The sequence below is a fragment of the Podarcis erhardii genome (genome assembly GCF_964252035.2).
Source record: "Podarcis erhardii genome assembly, chromosome: 3".
Lineage (NCBI taxonomy): Eukaryota > Metazoa > Chordata > Lepidosauria > Squamata > Lacertidae > Podarcis > Podarcis erhardii.
In genome coordinates, this window is record NC_138507.1 from 83,736,370 (window position 1) to 83,760,593 (window position 24,224).

The 24,224-nt window shown below is 41.4% G+C and overlaps 3 protein-coding genes across 5 annotated transcripts in view; 2 read left to right on the forward strand and 1 right to left on the reverse strand.

Moving 5' to 3' along the window:
• Positions 1-4,978, forward strand: part of LOC309339581 (uncharacterized protein) — a 46,614-nt gene extending 41,636 nt beyond the window's left edge. For both annotated transcript variants that reach the window (XR_014155454.1, XM_081857735.1), the window contains 4 exons: positions 2,002-2,163; positions 3,359-3,474; positions 4,323-4,411; positions 4,774-4,978. Coding sequence is in view for 1 of the 2 variants with exons in the window: in XM_081857735.1 (XP_081713861.1) it covers positions 2,002-2,163; positions 3,359-3,380 (184 nt within the window). In the remaining variant the exon portion in view is untranslated. The remainder of the gene's footprint in view (positions 1-2,001; positions 2,164-3,358; positions 3,475-4,322; positions 4,412-4,773) is intronic.
• A 4,249-nt stretch (positions 4,979-9,227) lies between these two features.
• On the reverse strand, positions 9,228-15,243 carry NLRC4 (NLR family CARD domain containing 4; the record flags this gene model as incomplete). The annotated part of the gene is given in 17 exon segments (XM_081855944.1): positions 9,228-9,245; positions 10,799-10,960; positions 10,964-11,065; positions 11,369-11,528; positions 11,874-11,960; positions 11,962-12,026; positions 12,032-12,133; positions 12,136-12,292; positions 12,294-12,384; positions 12,387-12,507; positions 12,513-12,695; positions 12,699-12,943; positions 12,946-13,022; positions 13,024-13,209; positions 13,211-13,297; positions 13,299-13,919; positions 14,867-15,243. Coding segments are annotated over 16 exon segments (2,043 nt in total). The 5' UTR covers positions 13,499-13,919; positions 14,867-15,243.
• A 132-nt stretch (positions 15,244-15,375) lies between these two features.
• YIPF4 (Yip1 domain family member 4) lies at positions 15,376-23,128 on the forward strand. 2 transcript variants are annotated; one of them, XM_081857727.1, is made up of 6 exons: positions 15,380-15,615; positions 16,597-16,759; positions 17,891-18,062; positions 20,053-20,130; positions 20,654-20,767; positions 22,262-23,128. In XM_081857727.1, exons 1-6 carry the CDS (start codon positions 15,510-15,512, stop codon positions 22,397-22,399), a joined length of 771 nt encoding a protein of 256 aa, XP_081713853.1. In that variant the 5' UTR covers positions 15,380-15,509; the 3' UTR covers positions 22,400-23,128. The 2 variants fall into 2 exon arrangements, with proteins under 2 accessions (XP_081713854.1, XP_081713853.1); XM_081857728.1 differs by lacking the exon at positions 20,654-20,767 and having other exon boundaries at positions 15,376-15,615.
• The last annotated feature ends 1,096 nt before the right edge of the window (positions 23,129-24,224 follow it).

The following is a 24,224-nucleotide window of genomic DNA, read 5'->3' on the forward strand; positions in this document are numbered from 1 at the left end:
GTGCAATTAAGCTTGGGGGGGGGGGGAGAATAATAGCGAAAACAGCTTTGGGTGGGCAGCATTTTCCAACTCCTACAGTCTGTTTCGCCATTTGCTATACCATAGCATCAAGTGTCCTTTGTTCTAGCCACCAGTGCAAGCTCAATTGTCTCTGCAGCTCATAGCTCGCATAAAATCAACCTTATTATTTTCCTTAGTGTTTAGTTCAATATTTAAAATATTATGTTTAGAAAGTTGGTGCTATAATCATATATACTAATGTACTGAAATATACCTGAAGGATCCTCTCAACCCTAACATACCAAATTGAGCCCTTTGGTCTGCAGGTGAGAGCATCCAGCAGGTACCATCTTATCAGGAGGTTTGTTCCACACAATGTAATAATTTGGCCTTCAGGGTTGTGGTACCTACTCTTTGAAATTCCCTCCCTTTGAATATTAGACGATTTCATATATGCCTACAGATGATAAATTTTACGATTTTAATACAGTATATTTTTCTTTTTGCCATTTTGGACAAAAATTCGGTAAACCAAAATTACTGTAAACAAAAATTTAATGGCAAAGGTTTAGAAAAAGAAGCTTATTGGGAAATTTTTCTTCTAGCTCAGACTCAGATGGTAATCAGTTATGTTGGGGAGTCACCTGCAGGGAAGGAGGTACATAGCATTCCCTAAAAACCACTAGCACATCACCTCGTTTTAAATGCAGGCCAATCCACAAACCTTTACAGTTAGGCAAATTGAGTTGTACTGACTTTAAAGGCAGAACATTGGTTTGAATTTAGGTTTTTGGCTTAAATGAGTTGTGGCTAGGGCTGACTGACCCACAGATGAATGTGTCCCTATGGTCACGTGACTCAGCTTCCACTGAAGTCAAAGGGACTCTTTCCTTTGACTTCACAGAGAGTTGTATCAAGCTCTGTTTGTCCGAGAAAAAGCTAATATGGAATTTAACTGAATAAACACTTTAGCAGTGAAGATTACAAAGTAACCTTTCACTTGGTCTTTTTCTTAAACAGAAGGGAGATGTTTTGCTGCCAGTTTGGGTGTTTATTTTCCAGTTTCCATAGAAAATAATTGGTCTCGTATTTTCTCTCTGCCTAGGAATAAATACCTTTATTCATGCTCCCTAAACTTAGCAGCACGCACAGCCAGGACTCATGCTGAGACTCGATCCAAGCTGTCTCCTGCCACAATTCACTGTGGACAGATAAGGCTGTACCATTTTTATGTGGGGCTTTGAACCACTGGATGAAAGTATATATTTCTTGCAGCACATTTATCCTGTTGACTTCTGCAGTTCCAGCCCAGAGATAGAATGCTAAAAAGAGAACAGTAGAGGCCATCAGGGCAAGAAGTCCGACAAAGACAGCACCCGCTGCATATGCTGTTATTTAAAACATTATTGTTTTCCTTATTACCCTAGAGTCCATCTTTATTATTTTTGTTCCTCTTTGGGAATATTTTAGGCTAGGTTAGTTAACATGGAAAATACTAAATATACAGCATCCTAAAATACAGGCATTATATGTAACAAACCAAAACCAGCCTAAGTAAATGAGAAAGAAAAGGTGTGTTAGGCCAGGGTTTTCTTGCTGGCATTAAGTTATATGGCATGCTCAACAAGAGCCCTGAGCAATATTAGACTGACCCATTTGCTGTCATTTCATCACACCTCCTGGAGAGCCAATATTTAGGGGTAAGCTCCTTAACAACCTATATATATTACTCAGGATCTCGATTTGCTTAGTCCAATATGGAATAACTCAGGCCACTTTAAACAGTATGGCAGAAATTGTGGTGGACCCTGGGGTCTCAAATTTCAACAGCACCCTGTGCAATGGCAAAATTTGATGGCCCTGCCTCTCACCTTCCATTCTACATCATAGTTGCGGTTTCCCCTGTGGTGCCCCCAAGGCTCCACACCCAGGTTGCGACCCCATAAATCCACCATGTCGGAGCTTCACTTAGTGGGCATATCATTTTTACACACTGTTCAGGGCCAACTGGAATCCCAGCTACAATTCTCCAGGCTTGTGTACTCATGCGCCTTTCAGCAAGTCCCAGGAAATTGCAAAGTGGAGGAAGAAGGTTTGTTTTCCTAGGTCCCAATATAACATCATCCCCAGCCCCTGGTATGGCCTGGCTATAAATACTTCTAGGTAAGTCTTTTGCTGTTATATATTATCAGAAGTGAGTAGCAGACAGTTCTTGTGGCCTGGAGCTCAAGTTAGGTCCATGCAGAGGTGGGGGGCAACCAGGTACATTTGCCCTGGGCCTCGAAGGGCTAAGTTGGCCAGGGGCCACTGCCAAGGACTGGCTGCTTTTTGTTTGAGCTTATAACTTTATCCTAACAAGGCTACCACCCTGGGCCTCAGAAGAGCCAGTCTGCTCTCCAGTTCCTGTTGTGCTACCTTGGCTCTCCTACAGCCTGGCTAGGGTTCTTCCTAGTACTCACTGCTGTGCTTCAAATGTTTTATCTGGCTACACCCTCAGCCAATCCTGACCCCCTGAATGAAGACACCTCAATGAAGCTTGCAGACCACACTTTGGAAACCCCTGATCTAAAGAACTCCTCCCACTCCATTAGGCCATTAAGTACTTGTGCTTCTCTGCTCTCCAGTTCCTGTTGTGCTACCTTGGCTCTCCTACAGCCTGGCTAGGGTTCTTCCTAGTACTCACTGCTGTGCTTCAAATGTTTTATCTGGCTACACCCTCAGCCAATCCTGACCCCCTGAATGAAGACACCTCAATGAAGCTTGCAGACCACACTTTGGAAACCCCTGATCTAAAGAACTCCTCCCACTCCATTAGGCCATTAAGTGCAGAGTCGATGGTTACTTAAAGCTACTACTATGTGATGTGACAGAGTAACCGCTTCATAAAGATTAAAACTGTACAAGTGGGATCAGAAAGCGAGTATATGGACCATTTTGACAATATGGCAGAAGACTGGCCTACATTCACTGCCTTGAGCAAGTACACTGTGCCCTGTGATCCTCCCAAAAAATAAACTGCCAGTATTGTTGAACTAATAAATTTACATAGCGAAAGCAGAGGCTCACTAGAGGTTTATCATGGAACATACACAACAGAAAGTAGGCTGGGAAAAACATGCTCAGGTAGACAACTGGAATGCTGGCCAATAACTAAATGATGATGGTGGTAACAACACGTTCATTTCCAGTGCAATACATGCACCAACAAGAACCCATATTTTCAATTTCTTTCTGCAAGTGTAACCTGTAAAATACAAAGCCATTTACCTGTACAAAACATATTGAATATTTATTACTGAATGAAGTGTGCCATTTCATAAATGCAAGCCGAATTTCAATATGTTTTATTACATTTTAGGTGTCATAACAGTAGACATTGACTGAGGTGAAAAGAACAACACTTGCTGCGAGCAGTCCGAAATGGAGGGTATGCCACTCATGACCACAAAGTTTTTCTCTCAAGTTCCAACAGTGGTAAATATTTTTCAGTACCTCCGTGTGAGGACTGCATTATTTAAACAAGCCTTTAGCTATCCTTCTGAGGCTTGAATGAGTCATGTCTCATATTAATAGGTTGCTGTGTCTCCTCCAGCTGTGAAAGCTTCTGTCCTTATACAGTGGTGTTGTGTTTACATAAGGCCAAACTGCAATACATACAAATGGCCATGATAGCAAGGGGTGGGAGTCAACAGACCCTTTCCCAACTTCTGATCTCTCTCTGTTCCCAAATGAGGTTTCTTGCATTTAAAAAGCCCATCAGGCTACAGTTACATGTGTCTATGTCAGTGGTTCTCAATCTCCACCCCCACCCCCAATAGGCCACTTTAAACTTCTGAGGGTCTTGGCAGATTTTTCTATCTGCTGTAGAATTTGTAATGTGCTGTGCTAGATGATACAAGATTTTTAATTATTTTTGTTGCTGCTTTTATTTATTTTATTTTGTAATTTATTGTATTACAGTATTCCATAGAATAATGAGTGCTACCATAGCAAGGATGTCCACATTCTGCCTGTCTGAATTTTTAGTGGATGGAACAGGAAACACTACTGTAGCAAAGCAATGTTGGTGTCATTTTGTGAGCAGAGGCCGGCAGAACTGTTCTGGTTGAGACACAGGATGACCCCTGACCCATCCAACCTGTTCCCCGAATGACGAATCTGGGATTTGGATAGCTACTAAATTCCCTTCTGCTGGAGGAATTTGAAAATATGCCAGCAATGTAGGTTTTGTTGAACACCAGATAGTTCACTTGATGATCTGCCGGCCAGTCACTCACAGAAATTTATTTCTTGAAAGATCAGAGATCCATTTTTTCTTGCAGGACCAGAACCAGTGTTCCCGTGCTTTGGCTTATTATCATAATGTAGCCATTATCTATTTGACAGACACTATCATATATACGGGACGCGGGTGGTGCTGTGGGTTAAACCATAGAGCCTAGGACTTGCCGATCAGAAGGTTGGCGGTTCGAATCTCTGCGACAGGGTGAGCTCCCGTTGCTCGGTCCCTGCTCCTGCCAACCTAGCAGTTCAAAAGCACCTCAAAGTGCAAGTAGATAAATAGGTACCACTCTGGCGGGAAGATAAATGGCGTTTCCGTGCGCTGCTCTGGTTTGCCAGAAGTGGCTTAGTCATGCTGGCCACATGACCCGGAAGCTGTATGCCGGCTCCCTCGGCCAATAAAGCAAGATGAGTGCCACAACCCCAGAGTCGGCCATGACTGGACCTAATGGTCAGGGGTCCCTTTACCTTTATCATATATACATTACTGAGGATGAATAGTTTTCATGGGTCAAACGGGGGGGGGGGAGCACAAGGGAAAAGAAGCATAACAACATTGCTTTCCTCCATCAACCCTTCAGCTTGCCTGATAACCCCAAATATATATGCAAATAGTCTGTTTATCTGAACTCCAAAGTAAACAAATATGCTGAACATATTTCTGGTCATTCAGAAAATAAAGTTTCATTGTTCTCAAGAGCTCCACAAAAATAGAAATCTATTCAGTTGGGGGAGGGGAGCTTTTAAAAAGTGTTTGCTTTTCTGCTAGATCTTTAGCTGTCGTTGTGGTCTTCTTTTCCCCCAGTTGCTTTTAACATCACACAAAAAGCTAAGAAAACATTTTTATATGATTCCAGGCTAGATTTACATCCTCAGGCAACTAGAAATAAACAGTTGCTTGCCACAGATGTCAGAAAGATTTTCTTCACGTGAGGTGGCACTTTGTCCTATAGCCTGAAGGCCATGAGATGATATGTAGGCAATACATGCGGTGTGTCAATAGAAATGTCACATCTGTCATGGCAAATGTGGGAAGTATAATACTATCAGAACAGAAGAGTGGTGTCGTGCATTTTGTACTCTGCCGCACAGAAGATGGAAGAGTAAAGTGTCGCTGCATTATCCTCCCAGCAGATACAGATATTTTCTTCCCTGTGCTGTTCCTGTTAGAAAGTATGCTTAGATAAGGCTGCCTAGATTGATACTTTGCACCCAAAACATCCTGGGGTGTAGTGTGTGGATAGAGTTAGGAGCCTGCCAGGACTCGAAGTCCTTTTGGCCTAGGGCTCACTGAAAAGCTGAAGGGAGATTCCCTCATTGAGGGAGCTGTGGAAGAAAGAAACTCCCCCAGGTTCTAAATCATGGGTAGGCAAACTAAGGCCCAGGGGCCGGATCTGGCCCACTCACCTTCTAAATCCAGCCCATGGACAGTCCGGGAATCAGCGTGTTTTTACATGAGTAGAATGTGTCCTTTTATTTAAAATGCATCTCTGGGTTATTTGTGGGGCATAGGAATTTGTTCACCCCCCCAATATAGCTCCCCCTGAAGGTCTGAGGGACAATGGAGCAGCCCCCTGCTGAAAAAATTTGCTGATCCCTGTTCTAAATCATGCATTTGGGCTTGCAGACAATTTGTGTTTGTGTTTTGGGGTAGGTGGATTGACCATCACTTTCTGCTATTCCCCTTTGCATGGCCACTACTTCCTCAATGCTGTTCTTCTGGCTGTGCCTGTAACTGTTTCCTCCAGGCTCCTGAATGGAGGAGTGTAGCTTTATTTTCTCTCTTGCATTTGATCCCTCCGATTTGCACATAACCAGAAAACTGCTTTTGCGCACTTTCTGGGCAGGGATTTTTTTTTAAAAAAAAACAACAACAACCCAAAGTCTGTGTGCTATCTTTGGTACTTTATTGACATGACAGAATCAACAAATTAGAAGGCAGGGACAAAAGGAAACATTCACTGGCATAGGAGTCAACTCCTAGGGGCTGGGGTCCCTCTGCCCCCCCCAAAAAATATTTGAGGACCCCTCCTATTTGCTATTCAAATGGTGTCCGTGCACCATGTCATGTGATTGATTATGCGGGGCAGGGCTTACTTAGCCCCTCCCCCATATTTTATTCAAGTTTGCACCACTGTCCACTAGTATGAATAGGAAAGACCAAAGTTGCTCTTTATATGCAAATTCAGATACCTGCAGGTGTGAACTACTACTGTCTAATCTGAATGGGGGCAGGAGGGAGTGGATTAACAGCTCGATAATGTTCAGATCTCCTTCATGGATGACTGCCAAGTCGGGGGGGGGGGAGAGTCTCTCATTTGAGATACCTGGGGATATGCAAAGGGTTTAATAATGGAAGTGAGAGCTGGACCATAAAGAAGGCTGGTCGCCGAAGAATTAATGCTTTTGAATTATGGTGCTGAGAGTCCCATAGACTGCAAGAAGATCAAACCTCTCCATTCTTAAGGAAATCAGCCCTGAGTGCTCATTGGAAGGACAGATCCTGAAGCTGAGCTCCAATACTTTGGCCACCTCATGAGAAGAGAAGACTCCCTGGAAAAGACCCTGATGTTGGGAAAGATTGAGGGCACAAGGAGAAGGGGACGACAGAGGACAAGATGGTTGGACAGTGTTCTCGAAGCTACCAGCATGAGTTTGACCAAACTGCAGGAGGCAGTGGAAGACAGGAGTGTCTGGCGTGCTCTGGTCCATGGGGTCACGAATAGTCAGACACGACTAAACAACAAATGTTCAGATGTGGACAAGCCCCAATCTGCTCTTGAATTCTATTAGCCTGGTGTAAAACGAGTTACAGTTCTATTCCGAAGACGTTATTGGGTTACTTGAATTTTTCTGGTTTCTTTCTGATTTTTCTCTGGATTATGGTCATAGAGAAATAGTGACACCCAGTGGCTAGGAACAGAAATCAGAATAAAATTCTGGACTTTAAAAAATAATTTTCCAAAATGACTTTATCGGAGGGAGTGGGAACCACATGTATAATTACAACGAAAAAAGGTGGAGGGAAAACAAACAAATACAAAACACACTATAATTAAAACCAAATGACATAACTAAAATAGTAAACTTTTTTTTAAAGTGGCAAGGTATCTTGGTATGTCCAATAGCCTGTGCCCCAGAGGTTTTTCCCAGACACTTTGAAGCAGCCCTTGGTAATTCTTGCAATAATTCCAACTGGGTTGTTCCATGAAGAGGAAGACTGAGCTACTATATAACAGCTTGTTTGACTACAAAGACACACACACATCCACACAGAAAATAATAATTTGGGACCGATAATACTAAAATAAATAAGAAGTAAATTTCTATACTGCCCTTCAGTCAATAATCACAGAGCAGTTTACAATATAAAAACAGAAAAATACATAATATAGTAACAAACAAAAACAATAACCCTCCTTCAGTTTAAAAGGCCATAGATTGTTTAATTAGCCAAAGGCCGGGGAGAAATGTTTTCACCTGTTGCCTAAAGATATGTAATGAAGACACCAGACAAGCCTCCCTGTGGGGAGCATTGCACAAATGGGGAGCCATTGCAGAAAAAGACCATTGCTGTGTTGCCACCCTCCAGACCTCTTGTGGGGAGGCACTTAAAGAAGGGCCTTGGATAATGAGGGCAGGGTCTGGGTCGATTCATATGGAGAGGGGCAGTCCTTGAAGTATTGCAGTCCTGAGCCATTTAAGACTATAGGTCAAAACCAGTACTTTTAATTGGGCCTGGAAGCTAATTGGGAGCCAGTGCAGTTGGGCCAAGATTGGTGTTACATGCTCAAACTGTCTTGCTTTGGTGAGCAACCTGGCTGCCAAATTCTGCACCAGCTGAATTTGCACCAGACTGCACCAGTCTTCAGAAGTGGTCCCACGTATAACGCATTGCAGTAATCTAACTTTGATATTTAAAGCAAGGGTTTCCTGGCTCCTAGTTCACACACTTAAGCTGCAATCCTAACTCCACTTACCTGGGAGTAGGCCTTTCTGAATTCAGTAGCACTACTGAATAGACACGATTAAGATTGTACTGTTAACCACTAGCCTACACTAGAGGAAGAGTTCCCTTTACATACTAAACATTTTCCTGCACACTAAGTCCATTAGTCTCACTTTACATTTTTGCATTTACAATCTACACTGGTTTGGACAGACAAAAACTGACAGTTCAGATCAGTTTTTTATTATTTAAATGTATTTGCCATATTGTTTCTTTTTATTTATTAGAATTCCTGAATATTCTTTCTTGTTCATGTCGTTATAGTCAGCCTCTTCCATGGGACAAACTGTGATGGATGGTCCATGAGTGGTCACAGGAACTTAACCTCCTTGGCTGGGGAGGTCAGGATACAAATAAAAATTATTATCATTATCATTATTATTGTTGTTGTTGTTGTTGTTGTTGTCATTATCATTATTGTTGTTGTTGTTGTTGTTGTCATTATCATCATTATTGTTGTTGTTGTTGTTGTTGTTGTTGTTGTTATTATTATTATTATTAAACAAAAACCATCACTGAGTTAAAGGGCATTGATATCATTTTATTTATTGTAAAATTTCTTCTAAGTGGCATACATGACTCTGCCCCTCCCTATATTAGCCCCACAACAACCCTGTGAGGTAGGTTAGTCTGAGAGACAGTGACTGGTCCAAGGTCACCTAGTGATTATATTTGCATGCTATAAAGTGTGAAGACAATTAATGTTCCAGCGGTGTGCCATTTGCTCACCCAAGAAATTAAGTGACGAAGGTGATCAACACATTCCAAGTCTCCACTGATTCAGGGCAACTGCTGCAATCATATGAGGCAGGTCAAGGCCAGGGTGACATGACTTTTCTGTGTAAGAATTTTAATTAGCAACAGCCTGGTAATGCTCATAAGCTGCTGAAAGTTAACAATTGCTACTGTTTGGGATTTATACCAAAAGGCTGTTTCTTTAACAATCCTCTTTCTCCTAAAAAGGAGATTAGACATTTATCGGATAGTCATCTACTACAAATATTACAATCCTTCTTCTAATCTTATTAACAAGCCTCTAAGGAGCATTAAGAACACTTTTATTACACTTGTGGGAAATAGTCCAACTTAAATGAACCCTAAAGCTGCTTATCTCTAGGCAAAGCCAGTACTTTATAACTGATGGGACTCCAAATCTCAACAAAACTCAACTCGGAAAGCTATCTGAAGCTAATTTTGAAATGACTTGCTCCTGTAGAACTTCATTGAGCGCAACATCACAGATGCACAATTGCCTTAAAGGCATTACAGAAAGCTTTATCCATGAAGTTGTCTCCATCCAAAGCCAGCCCTACTATTAGGCAGAGAAGGAGGCACCTCAGGCAGCAAATTTTGGGTATCATGAAAGGGCAGCAAATGGTTATGTTATTTAATTTACTTTTCTATTTTTACAGCCAGGGAGAGAAGGGGTCCTTGTGGGATCTTCTGCTTCAAATATTCAAATAACCAGGCTGGTTTTGTGCACAATGCACCTTGGCATGGGGGGGGGGATGAGGTACCGTTTGCTAATCTGCTTCAAGCAGCAAAATGTTTGGGGCTGGCCTGGTTCCGCTTGCTCACATTTTATCAGCCTAGTAATGAGTACTATAACTTACCCTACAGCTGGTTTTACAGCTGGCTCCAATATATTTTTCTACAACTTTGCACAAACATTTATTTTTATTATTTACTTTATTAAATTTGTACATCGCCCTTCATCCAAAGATCACACGGCAGTCCACATTAATGTGGAACCTCAGATACTAAGAGTCTGACAGTCTCCAAAGTTTTTTTGTTATCTTTAGGAGGCTATTTTCTACCCAGTCTGACTAATGACCTACCTACATTCTAGAATCATAGAATTGTAGAGTTAAAAGGAACCCTGAGGATCATGTAGTCCAACCCCCTGCAATGCAGGAATATGCTGCCGTCCCATACAGGAACTGAACCTGTGACCTCAACATTATGAGCACCACGCTCTAACCAACTGAGCTATTTCCTCAGCTTATTGTTGACACTGATTGTCAGCAACTCTGCAGAGTTTCAGGCACTAATCTTTGCCAGCCCTATTTGGATATGCCAAGGATTGATCCTGGCACCTTCTACATGCAGAACATATGCCCTACCACTCAGTTATAATTTGGGATAGAACAGCAATTTGATTCAGTTTGCATTTAAATACGAATCTACCTAATTCTCATTATTTTAACATATAATGCAAGTATACAATATGGTGTACTGTACAATAAAATAAGGATGAGGCTATTTAGTGTTTTGTTTATTGTTGCACTTTTTTACAGTTCATACTGGAAATGTTTCTGTCCCTTGTTATAGTGTGCATTTCAAATGCCTTGTTATTTTACTAAAAGTCAATTGCTGTTCCTTATTTAAAACAAAAAAACCAGAGTGCTCAGGCTGAATTAGAAAACCACTTTCATCAGTCTTGGGGTTTATGACAAGAGATGGTGAAAACTATGTGTGCAGGACTGGCCTTGTTTAAGAAAGTATTACCTGCACCTCACTTCTGTGACTCTTCTTTGCTGTGCTAAGTACATCAAGATCATGAGTATCAAACTGCCAGCCAGTCAAATTGATCTTTTGCAAATAATCTAGCTGAGTTATCACACAGGTCATTGTCCAGACTAAGTGGGCGGAAGGCAGGAAGCCTTGCTGTCAGCTGAAATTGAGATTTGATAGCACCCCTAGGATGGTCAGCCATCCATCGCTTGTCATGAGATTCTCTGCCATGTCCAGGTGCTGGAGCTGTCTCAGGGATGTCTTCATGAAAAGTTTACTTCAGAAAATATTTTACAAGCTTATTATTTTGTATAATCTTAAAAAGTTTCTGATCCCATGTAAGCCACTCTGGGAGACTTTTTGACTGAAGAGTTGGATGAAAATTAAATAAATAATAAAACATCCCAGGCTGAAGGTTCTTCAGAGAGGTTGTAAGAAAACTGGGAAGATGGAAAGACAGCCCTGTGGTGGAAAAATAGTTTTATCTGTTGAGTGTGATGTGAAGGGATATTTTGCCTGTCAACTGCCTAGTCACTGCATTTGAACCATGAAGTACATGCTTACCAAAATTATTGCCCACATACCATGTAGGCTTTCTTTCTGTGGATCTTTTATCTGTGGCACCATTTTTGCTCTCTGTCGCTCATCTTCTGTGGTTTGAGGCGTTGATTCCACAATAAGGTCTTGCAAGTTTGTACAACTTTTGAGAACTTCCCTCAGCTTTCTTTTTTATTATTTTATGCATTTTTATAACTTATAGATACATCATATAGTATTCATCATTATCTAATTCTGTGTATTCTATCAATTTATTCTGCCAAGTTTCTTTCATGGGTATCTCTTTTTCTTTCCATTTTTTTGCATATACCACTCTAGCTGTGGCGGTTGTGTATAAAAAGAGATTGAGTGCCCCTTTTGGAATATAATCACTTGTTATCCCTAATAGAAATGCCTTAGGTCTTTTGGGAAATGTGACCTTAAGGATCTTTTTAAATTCTGTATAAATCATCTCCCAGTATTCTTTAGCATATTTACACGACCACCACATATGGATCAGGGTTCCCTCTACCTTGTGGCACTTCCAGCATAGATTTGACCCTTTTCTTCCTTCAGCTTTCCTGTGAGGCCAGGACTTTTGCTGATCTTCAGTCTGACGTGACGCAGAGCAGCATGTTTTTTCCAGATACTTGACATCACCTCTTCCTAATTTGTTGAATTCCTTTCTAAAGAATTGATTTTTGAGTCCCAGTTGAAGAATGAGGAGATAGCCTTTTCAGGGATGACTGTTTTCAATGGAATAGTTTCAGAACATTCCTTTTTCCTTACCTTCTACATCTCCCCGAGAGAGATTTGTTGAGTTCCAGCATGCTCACACAATTAGAAATTGTTATTTTAAAAAAAAACAACACCCCACAAATGTATGTAGGAATGATCTGAGTATTGATGCATAGCTTTTTATCATGGAAAAATTCCTTGAAATCTTCTCTCAGTTGTTTCAGAGATACTTTCATAGAGGAAGCTAATGGCACACTCCACAAATGAGTTTCCAAGAACTGCAACTAGCGCTTCTTCCACTTTTAATTTCCTTCCTTTTTCATGGATTCTATTTCTGATGACAGATCATGGGAAGATGGCAATCCAAAAAGACTGTCTTGCTGATGAATGGCTGATAGGTGCCTGATAATTTTTCTGGTGGCTTCAGCTTATAATCTACAAGTATACAGAAAAAGAAAGAAAGAAAAATAAGTAAACTGCGGTATGTAGCAATAATATCTGAGATGCTATTCATTCTTAGAAGGTAACTATGCCCTCTGGCCTCCTCCTCATCCCAATTGGATGTTAATAACTTGGAAAGTCTCCAAGTGTATTCCTGGAAAGACTTATGAAAAATTCAAGATACTGGCTTTAGTCTCTGAGCTGTGTATTTATTCATGAGGACTATAGCTAGCAGGACTTGTTCTTTCACACTGGAGAAATCCTCAGGCTGAAAATCAAATCTGTGGTCAAATACTCCCTCTAGTGCTAAATCTCCACAGGGGTTTATGCTTAGGTGAAAATGGTCTTCACAAATCCCTCTGCTCTTGTGCTTGTTTTCCCCTGCCAGCAAATCATGTATTGTAGAGAAGAGAATGGTTTGTTTTGTGGATTTAAAGTAGTTTCCCCCACTTGGATGGCACAAGCAATAACTACAAACAAAGGGGTCTTCATATGGTTCTTGACCTGATTTCTGAAAAAAAGAATCTGTTGTATCCAGTTGAGACAACAAGCCCTCTGCTAACTGGCCTTTCAATACATTTCTAACTAGCTGTTTTGCACTTTCCTCAGCCAGATCACCTGTCTCATAAATCAGTGACCCAAAAAGCCTCAAACTTCTAATTGACTCAGTCTTTGTAGTAACAACGACTGTTTTTGAATTTACAAATGTCTTGAATCAGTGATTCTATTTCTGTGCATCTCTGGGGTTTGAATTCATCATATCCATCTAACAGAAAACTCCTGTTTGCCCATCTCATATTGTTCTGTAAGAAGTTGCTCACACACTGTTTCATACAGTCCTGCCTGAGTACTGATAAAGAAAACAAGCTTGAATTTTCTCATCGAAGGTTGGTTTCCATTAGCCCACAACCAGGCAATCCTTTTGAGGAGAGTTGTTTTTCCTTTGCCAGCTTCTCCCTCTATTATACAGGTTGCCATATTTCAAAAAGTTGTTGAGTTTTTGTTTTGCAAAATCTCCAGAAAAACCCGAGGTTTTTAAAGAAAATTCACCAAAATATCAATATTTCTGAGATGAGCTGCCATACGCCAAACATTTTAACTGATTTTAGAAAATTCCACCCGGACGCTACTTTTGACAGATGGATCCCAGCTATGTCCGGGAAATTCCGGATGTATGGCAGCCCTAATGAGCCATCTTCTACTTCATCTAAAAGGGCATTTAAAGACAGCTGTCCTAGCCTCCAATGCAAAGTATCTGTATAAGTAGTTGTAAAATTAAAAATGATGTCAATTTATTCACGCAGTAGGTAAAAATTTTAAAATAATGGACACTTATAAAAGTCAGCTAAATCCTGAGCCAAGTAATCAAGGTGTTCTTGAGACATTTGTCAAGCAGCACCTGAAAACAAACAATTGCAGGAACATCTTAATACAGTGGTGATGAACTTTGCTATTTGATAGCTAATATCAAAGCTAAATAGCTAAATAGCTAAATTGTTAAATTGCTAAACTGCAACAATATAAACTAACCATGTTATATAAACTAACCATGTTGCTGGACTCTCAGCTCCAATCAAGGGTGCCAACTTGAATAAAATACAATACAATCCTAAGCGTGCCTATTCAGAATTAAGGCTCACTGAATTAAATGTGCTTATTCTCAAGTCACTGTGTACAGGGTTTAGTCCAAAATAGACCTTTGCACAACTCATGTTGTTTGTGTAGGGGGGCGGGGAGAGCTTCCAGATTGGAGCTGCACCCTAAACTGCAAATGTGCAAGTTATTTTTACTCACTGGATTTCCCTCATAAAGGGCTAAATTCCGATTAGGTTGGGGAGTGCTGATGCCAACAACATTGTATAGATGCAGGAAATAATTTGCTTGCATGACCACCAATCCCACTATAAACGCCCAGTTGGGAGCAAAGAGAGGATGTGTGCACACACAACATTTTGGAATGGTTTGGATGCATCCCATGTATGCACGTTTTTCACGTCTGTCCTTATCTAAGTGGAAGCATGCACTCTCCCCACCACAATCAAACTGGATTTCCCCCGTTTATGGAAAATCCAATGGGGGGGGGGGACTAATATGCTACTCCATTGTGGACACACTGATGTGCACTGTGTGTGGGTGTCCCCCCCCCCCCATTTCCACATGTGTGATGATGTTTTGCTGAGTACAACGCTTCAAAGGCTGAAATATGTATACAGCCCAGGTGTGAAAGAGAACCTAGTATACTCAAAGGTAGAAAACATAGCCAGCCGCTGTACCTCAGTGGCAGAAGATCTGCTTTGTATGCAGAAGGAAGACCTAATAATAATAAAATAATAATAATATTTATACCCGGCCCATCTGGCTGGGCTTCCTCAGCCACTCTGGGCGGCTTCCAAAAAAACCTCAGGCTCATTCCTAGGCATATCCAGGTAGGGCTAGGTAGGACAACCCCCACAAACCCTGGAGAGCGGCTGCCAGTCAGTGCGTCGTAGACCCCACTGAGCTAGCTGGGCAGGTCTGACTTGGCGTCAGGCGATTTCCAATGCAAGGCGTGGGAGTGGCCAATGTCACGCGGGTTGCCCGAGGAAGGCGGAGTTAGGCCTCCCGTGGCCGGATGCACTCGCATCCTCCCCTCCCTCTTCGCAATCGTCCACATCGAATCTATTTCCCCCTTCCTCATCGCGAGCTCCCATGCAGCCAATCACCGGGCTCGATGGCCCCGCGCACCAATGAGATTTGCCTCAGAGGTGGGCGAGGCGACGGCAACGAGGAAGCACTTTTCATTCCGGCCAATCAGAGAGGGCCTTACTGAGGCCCACTCGGAAGGGCGGTCTCACTGTTTTGTCCCTCAGTCAGGAAGAGGCGGAGGAGGCTGCGGTGGCAGCAGCAGCAGCTTTGGCTCGGCTCTGCCTCCGGGTTGCTGCCGACGGGCTTCCCGGTGGTGTCGCTCGCTCGACGGGCCCGGCTTTCGAGGCTTTAAGCGGGCGGGGCGATGCAGCCTCCGGGCCCCCAGCAGCCCCCACGGCCCCCGCCGCCGCCGCCCCTTTACGCGCCCAACAACGGGGACTTCACTTTCGTCTCTTCGGCCGACACCGAAGGTAAGAATTGGGGGGTCATGCAGTGGGAAGGAAAAGGGCACCCCTTCCTCCAGCGCCCCTTCCCAGAGCTGCGTCAGGGGCGGCAGCCGCATACCCGGGGCTGCCAGGCTGAATAAGCGGGTGCCGTCGGGCTTCTTTCTGCTGTTTGGGTGTGGGAATGTGATCCAGTGTAAATAGCCCCCGCCACAGGGTTTACGTGGCAAAAGGCACCTGCGTGCAGATGGGGCGTGTCTGACCCGCTTAAAAAAAGAAGCAGATGCAGATGGCGAGGGAGCTTTCTGGTGGTGGTGCATGCAAGCTTTTGAATGGCAAATGAATGGAGGGCTAAATAAAATAGGTATGTGAGATTGACAGGCCACCCACATCTTCGAGGCTTCTTCCTTTTACCTGCTTTTGGTTGTCTCACCCTGCACACAGGATTGTCTGGAGGGGGCAAATTCTGCCATAAGTAGGGATTGGAAGCTTTTGTGCTGGGAAGAAATGGATTAGGTGTGTGTGGATGATTATATTGCAGCACATTTCACACATCCTGTCTTTTCTGAGAAGGCCGACTTCTGTATTTTAAAGAACCACTGTGCTATTGAGACAGTGGTCTGCCAAATTCTTTGGTGTCCAGATAGCACTGTGATGTGTATCTGATTTAGCTGCCCACATCAACTTGCTTTGTTGATTGGGATATGATTGGGATTATTGTGGCACAGTAGGCAGTACAGTCCTGACAGGGGTCCTTAAAACCAGCAGAAAAAAACAATATGCAGTGTGTCAGCCAATGTTCCACTTGGGTTGGGGGGAGCAGAGACAAAATGTTAGATCCTGGATAACTCAATGATCTCTTATAGTACCGTAATCTTTTCTATAATTTTGGTATATTCCACTTTTGTGGAGTATATGTATTGAAACTCATGCATAACCACCTAGTTTGTAATAAGGAAACTGTACTTTTGGTAGTTTTCTCATAAATGTGTCATTTTCCCTGTCAAGATCTGAGTGGTTCGATAGCCTCTGCAGATGTGAAGCTCAACCTTGGTGGAGGAAATGGGGAATTTATCAAAGAATCTACTGCAACTACATTCCTGAGGCAGAGAGGATATGGTTGGCTTTTGGAAGTAGAAGATGATGATCCTGAAGATAATAAACCTCTTTTGTAAGTAACATTACTCTGAGAGTCTTAGTTTTATTTTGTATTACAAGTGGTTACTTGCTTTAGGTCAGTATTGTGTGTGAATGGTGAACAAGGATGCAATAGGAAAATCATTAACTCTTCATTAACTACAGACCCTTGAATAAAGTGTAGACACAGATTATTTGTGTCTCATGCAAGAGATATTTTTTAGCATTATAAGTAAAGGTTAGAATTCCAGACAATTCATCACTGTTCATAGTGGACACATTCTCCCACTACACTAAAATGTAGTTCACCGCGATATGCATGAGCAGGAACAAGCAGCAATGAATCTTGGGCTTCTGCACTCCCCTATCCTCTTCTTCTTGGCTGGGAAAAGGACTTCAGAAGTTCTTGCTTTTCCATAACTATGTTTGCCATGTTCTGTGAGGAAGAAACTGTGCCTAAGTCTAATCTGCCTTAATTTCAAAGAAGCAAATTTCAAAATGTAGCTGAAGGTGGCTTGTTAAATCTAACAAAATTTTTACACTTTTGCCTCTGTCTTAATGAAAGCAACTCTGTTTTTGTTAGCACTATGGTTGTGGGCTGTTTGTTTGTTGCCTTTCCCCCTTAGGTTTCCTGCTGCATTCTTCTTTCCTGAGGGCTAAGAGCAGAGTAAGGAGTCAATAGGTTATTATCCTGAGATTGGTAATGATAAAGGGCAGACTAAAAATGTATTAGAAAGTAATAACTATGGGGCAAATCTAGCTGTCAGGAACGTAGGATAAGCCTTGTTACTATTCATCTTGCTGTTACAGAAAAGTGGCATTGCTTCCATTTGTTCAGTGATAGCTGAGGTTGACATGGGCAGAGAGCAATTTCTTTTTACTTTGCATGTTGTGATTTATATGTTTTCATTTCAGAAGCTGACTAGAATGCAATATAAAATATAATATAAAAATATATAAAAATATTCATTGTATATATAATTAAATGCAAAACATAATACAGTTATAATACAACATCTTAATAAACCTAAACCAAAACATATATTCTCAATAGTTTACATGAACGTGTATGAATATTCTATAAATCTTTGAGCTACTTTGTTTTCTGGTGCTTAAATAATTTCAGAAGCATATTTTGAAAGTTCTATTTTTTATATAACTTTAGGGAGGAGCTAGACATTGATCTAAAGGACATATACTACAAAATCCGATGTGTCTTGATGCCGATGCCTTCTCTTGGATTTAACAGACAAGTAGTAAGAGATAATCCTGACTTCTGGGGCCCTCTAGCAGTTGTCCTGTTCTTCTCAATGATCTCATTATATGGACAATTCAAGGTGTGTAAAGGCCTTTATCTTAAATAACAATAAAGGTAGCTGAGATATCACATGGTCTTAGGCAAATGTCCATTGAAAAGCATTTTTCTTGTGTCATGATCTGAAAGAAATGCACAGTTCTTATAAACATAGAATTCTAGAATTGATAGGAATCCTGAGCGTTCTCTAGTTTAGCCCCCTGCAATGCAGGAATTCTTCCCACAGGTGTTCCTGGGTGGGCTTGAACCACCAACCTTCTGGTTAACAGCCAGACACACTGACCCATTGTGCCACAGTATGTTTTGTACAACTTGACATATAACCAGAGGTAAATTGTTCTGGAAAAGAATGTTGGAATGCTATTCCTCCCTTCTCTCCTTCCCCTAGTGGTTCTTTATCTAGCCATGCAGTCCTGTGCATGCAACCATAGGGACATCATTGAGGGCAAAAACTCCTGAACACTCAGAATTCTAGCCAACAGATAGAGTCCGATGTGAATGCAATATTCCAGACTGAAGAATTAAGTGATCTTTTGAACACACTAAGTCAGAAAAGAAATGTGCAACCCTTATTCACCACCCCCATTTTGGGTGCAATTATTCCAGTGCACAAAGGTGGGGCTTCTCTTTATTTGTCATTTAAAAACTCTACCAGGAATTGCAGTAGAGCTCTGATGACTATTGCCATCCTTCCTTCACACAGTGCTGCTGAGAATTACATCAGTGTGTTTTCAGAGGCGCTCTAGGGAGGGAGGAAGGAAGGAAGGAAGGAAGAAACAGCAACCGTAACTCTTATGTTTCTGTTGCTACATAGCTCTGGAGTACCAGCACCACCCAAGGAAAGCTTATAACATATAACACTTTCTAATTTTGAAAAAGACATAGAAGGGAGGGCATGATAAAGGTGTATAAATTGTGTATAGGATTGGAAGAAGAGCAGAGAGATAAATTTGTCTCTTTTGATAAGTAGAAACCAGGGCCACCCAATGAAGCTGAATGTTGGAAGCTTCAGGAAATACCGTATTTTTCGCTCTATAGGATGCACCCGACCATAGGACGCACCTTGTTTTAGAGGGGGAGAATAAGAAAAAAAAATTCTCTCCCTCTCTACTCAGCGCCCCTTCAGCGAAGCAGCAGGAGAAACGGAGCCCTTTCCATTTCTCCTCCTGCTTCGCTGAAGGGGCGCTGCGCAGAGAGGGAAAGCTGTGCAGCACCTCTCCAGGCTTCAGGGAAAGGAACCTGCAGCCTTCAGAGCGCAGCGGGAGTTCCTGCTGTGCTCCGGAGGCTTCAGGCGGCTATCCCTGAAGCCTGGAGAACACCGACCCCTCTTGCTTTCCGGGCTTCAGCGAAAGCAACACGGAGGGAGCACTCCCTCTGTGCTTCCGAGGCTTCGCGTTGCTATCGCTGAAGCCAAGGAGCCTGCACTCGCTCCATAAGACGCACACACATTTCCCCTTAATTTTTGGAGAGGGAAAAGTCTTATAGAACGAAAAATACGGTACTTCTCCACACAATGCATAGTTAAACTATGGAATTCACAACCACAAGTTGCAGTGATACTTTAAAAGTGGACTAGACAAACTCACGGAGGAAAAGGCTATCCATGACCATTAGTCATGGTGGCTGTATCCAACCTCCAGTATCAGAGGTGGCATTCTTCCAAATACCAGCTGCTGAGGAACATGAGTGGGGAGAGTTCTGTTGTGGTCATGTATGACATATAGGCTTCACCTAGACATCTGGTTGGCCACTGTGAGAACAGGATGCTAGATGAGATGTGAGCTGGGTCTGATCCAGTGGGGTTCTTATGGTTTAAAAGCTGCAGCTAAACATAAGAAAAATCAGGAACCCCTAATGCCACAGTGGTAAGCCTTCTTCCTTCAATGGTTGCAAAAGCGGGGGATACCTTCTAATAACTTAAAGAAGTTAGCTGAGCTGTGTTCTTTCAAAATTAGTTGTTCTTGATGAAAGAAGATAGAGTATTGACGTGACTCTTTTAAACATTTCTTAAGGTGGTATCATGGATTATAACTATTTGGATATTTGGATCCCTGACAATATTCCTGTTGGCCAGGGTTCTCGGAGGCGAGGTAAGAACCTTGTGATAGTGGACTTGGTCACTGAACGTCAAACATGAATTACCTCAAAATTGGTTCTAACCATTTGCGTTTTCAGTGTTACATCGCTTAATAATTTCTGATCTGAGACTCCTTTAAAAATAGTACTTGGTCACTATTATTTCCATTTTAACATTAATACAGCAACCTAGAATGCAGAATAGAGAAGGGATTTGATTCTTTCCACTGGGGGCTTAGAACTGACTTTTGGCTGATAAGGCCAAAGCATACAGGGTGGCAAAAGGGATGGATTGAAGATTTATGAGATGGAATAACGGTGCAGATAATGTGATAGGTCAGAAAAGGCCCTTGATTAAGGATGGAGAAAGTGTTGGGAATAAAAGCAACACCTGGAGGGCCAGAGGTTCTCCATCTCTAGACAAGCTGAGCAGACATCTGAATCTCTTGTTGAAGCTGATAAATTATTGGAAGGAATAATAATAATAATAATAATAATAATAATAATAATAATGGAAGATTTATTTCAAATTTGCAGGTTGCATATGGCCAAGTTCTCGGCGTGATTGGATATTCTTTACTTCCTCTTATTGTAATAGTACCTGTACTTCTGGTGGTTGGATCATTTGATGTTGTTTCTACTCTAATAAAAGTAAGTTCACTATTTTGTTTGGCAGAATGGCAAAGCTGACTGAAAAATATGCCAGTTCATTTTCCTACCGTTTATAAGCAATAAATATTTTCTTTACTTGTAAGTAGAACCATGACTTACTCAGCTAGTCCATATCAGTAAAGCATTGTTTGAAATCCTTTATGGCAGATTAGCAACAGATTAGGGTGCTTAAGTTTTATATATAAGCTGCCCATGAGTATTGGAGTTCAGGTTTTGTTCTGTTCATATTTTGTTACCTTGTAATAGTATATGCAAAATGGATTCTGAATTTTGTTGGTCTGTTACCCTATAGCATGCCTGTTCAACTCCTAAGAGACTGCAATCTACTCCCAGTATAAAACAACTGGCAGTTATCTAGCCATTGCCATTGAGGATTGACCAGAGATGTTGAGCTTTTTGGGGGGAGGATTGACCAGAATTGTTGAGCTTCTTTAGGGGGGAATTACATAAATCTCTCACCTCAAACTCCCCCGCTAACAAACACACACACCGCTAAATCTTTGTATTCCCCATCGCCAACATAAAACGCCAAACACCATCCACTTGACGCTGCAGAGGGACAGAGTGAGGGGGGCGGGGGGCAAAGACATTCATTCTGCAGTTTTTTTTATTCCTTGGTCAATAAGGATCCCGCGATCAACAAGGAACACCAGGGGATCTACCTGTCAATAGCGGTCGACCGGTTGAATATGTCTGCCCTATAGCAATTCAAAAACACTGTGATTTGTCTTGCATATTTTGCCATTTATGTGGCTTGTAAACTGCCTTCAGTACAGTACAGTACAGTACAGTGGTACCTCGGTTTACATACACTTCAGGTTACATATGCTTCAGGTTACACACTCCGCTAACCCAGAAATAGTGCTTCAGGTTAAGAACTTTGCTTCAGGATGAGAACAGAAATCCGGCTCCGGTGGTGCAGCGGCAGCAGGAGGCCCCATTAGCTAAAGTGGTGCTTCAGATTAAGAACAGTTTCAGATTAAAAACAGACCTCCGGAACGAATTAAGTACTTAACCTGAGGTACCACTGTAATGTGGAAAGACGATATTCAAAAATTTAAATATTAGAGGAACTTAATTTACAATATTGCTTCCATCCACAGGATGGCACCATTCCAGTGAGCAATTATTTCATCTGGTGTAGAAGATCACATGACAACTGCAACTTTCACATTAGCTGTGGAAGCTCACAGATTTTCTAATGCTGCTTTCTTAATTGAATGGGACAGCTGGCTGAAGCACCCATGTGAACTGATCTGTCATTTCAGTCACTAAAAGGCAACAAGAAAAACAACAACTTGGAATGCCTTTGTGAATAGTTTCTTGGCTCCACTGATTTTCAATAGGCCTTGATTTTTAAGTCCTGTGCTTGGTCACAACTGGTTCTGCTTGTTCAAGATATAAATATTGCTTCTGGGGGAGTTTGAGGGGGTTTCATGCTATGTTAACATTTCATTTTCTTGTTTTTCTCAGCTTTTTGGAGTATTTTGGGCTGCATACAGTGCTGCTTCGTTATTAGTTGGAGAAGAATTTAAGACCAAGAAGCCCCTCCTAATCTACCCCATCTTCTTATTGTACATCTATTTTTTGTCCTTATATACTGGAGTGTGACTGCAGTGTTGGCTTTGGACAGGAACAATGTCTTAGCTTGCCATGAGGACTGATGAAATGTTGCCTGATTGAAAATACAAATGACTGTGTCATATCTGGCTGTCAAGGTTTTAGTGGTAATCCAACTATATCTGTGTATATTATTTAAGCAGTTTTAGTTACATTAGAGATTTATAACAGAGTTTTAGGTTGAAGACTTATTAGATTTTTATTGAACAAAGTAAGAACATTGTGTTTATAGCCTGAAATTTCAGCATAACAGTTTGTTACTTGTGCCAAATGCACAAGGACCATATGATTAGTACATTAAATTGAAGTGGAATTCTGATTACTGTTAATAGTTCATTTCTTACTTTCAGTACAGCATATTCTGTAGATATATTTATGAATCAGTCCCGATTGTTCAGACTAGCCTGTAACCAAGACATGACCCTTAATGTGGTCCTTGCACACTCTTGATTTGGCCATTACAAATTCTGACTCTTAAAAGTGCATCCGTATGTAGGTTTAGGTTATTTCCTTGTTGAAGCAGGGGCATAACAATTTGAACATCCAAATGTTTGAATTAGTCACTGTTTTTTGATAAAATTGTATGTATGCCATAGAACATTTTTACAGTGTTGATTTGGAAATCTTTATGATAGTGGTGATAAATGGGGAGAAAGGTTTAAAGAAATCTTACAGTTCTGAACCAAATCTTATAATGGAATAAACAATGCTTCTCCAAAACTGTACTTGCTTTTATAATACCTTGTTTTGCTGTTTTGACCTATTACTGTTCAGTGTGGGGTAATGTACTACTTTTTATGGTAAAATGGCACTCCTTAATATGAGATGATACCTGATGAAGAATGGCAGCAGTTAGACTTTGATTAGCAACAGAATTAAACTTGTGTTTTGATGACCAGGATAATTTTGACTTGGCTTAAGAATATTATGGAAATGACTGTTTAATATTGGCCCAAGATTAACTTTTCCCCATCAAGAAAACTTGAAATTATAGTCTTAACTACATGGACTTACTTAATATGATTTAGCATTTCCAAAGTACACCCTTGGTCCATGCCACCTATGGAGCTCTATGCCCATAAGCAGACTAATTATGTGTATCACCTGCTGGATTGGGAACCCCAGGCACTATTCAGATGCACATCTCCACCCACATTCTTAGGTAAGCAGTCATGTGCTAGTAGGCAATGTCGGTTGTTACTCATACTTGGAGTGGCCCGATTGAAATCGGTGGATATTGAATCCATTGGTTTCAATAGGTCTGCTCTGAGTTACTTGGTTGGACATTGCCCAGCGTCTTCTCCCCCTTTTTAAAAGAAATGAGCTGGATCAAACCCCGTGACAATTGGGATTAAAAAATGATCCTTGCAAAACTGCTAGTATATTACCAAATTGTTTTCTAGGTTAGAAAAATAACAAAAAAGGAGACTAATTTAGCAGCCGATCAGCCTAAAAGTTCTTTAAAATGGGTTCAGTTTAAGTAACTCAAAGTATTTTTTCTGTTTAAATCGAATTTAAACAAATTAAACAACTGAGCAGTGCTTTTTATGATAGCAAGTTTCTAGTCTGAATCTTGCACTAAACCATGGCTTATTGAACCATGACAATGTGTTATGTGTGAATTGTGTCTAGCAGCTTAACAATGGCTTTTAATGGCTCTTTGTTGGCTTACAAACTTTGCTTTCTTTTAAACATGGATTGGCGTAGTTAACTTTGGTTTGTTTGCCCACTTCACCCCAGATGCTCAGCAAACTGCAAAGGCACAAGGCCAAGAACAGCTGGAAAATGAATCACTTGGAGAAACAATCCATAGTTT

Bases quoted from the DNA above. Each gene is read 5' to 3' on its own strand.
- YIPF4 (XM_081857727.1), top strand. From the start codon at position 15,510: ATGCAGCCTCCGGGCCCCCAGCAGCCCCCACGGCCCCCGCCGCCGCCG. The intron at 16,760-17,890 runs GTAAGTAACATT...ATATAACTTTAG, and splicing joins GAAGATAATAAACCTCTTTT to GGAGGAGCTAGACATTGATC. The intron at 20,131-20,653 runs GTAAGAACCTTG...TCAAATTTGCAG, and splicing joins CCAGGGTTCTCGGAGGCGAG to GTTGCATATGGCCAAGTTCT.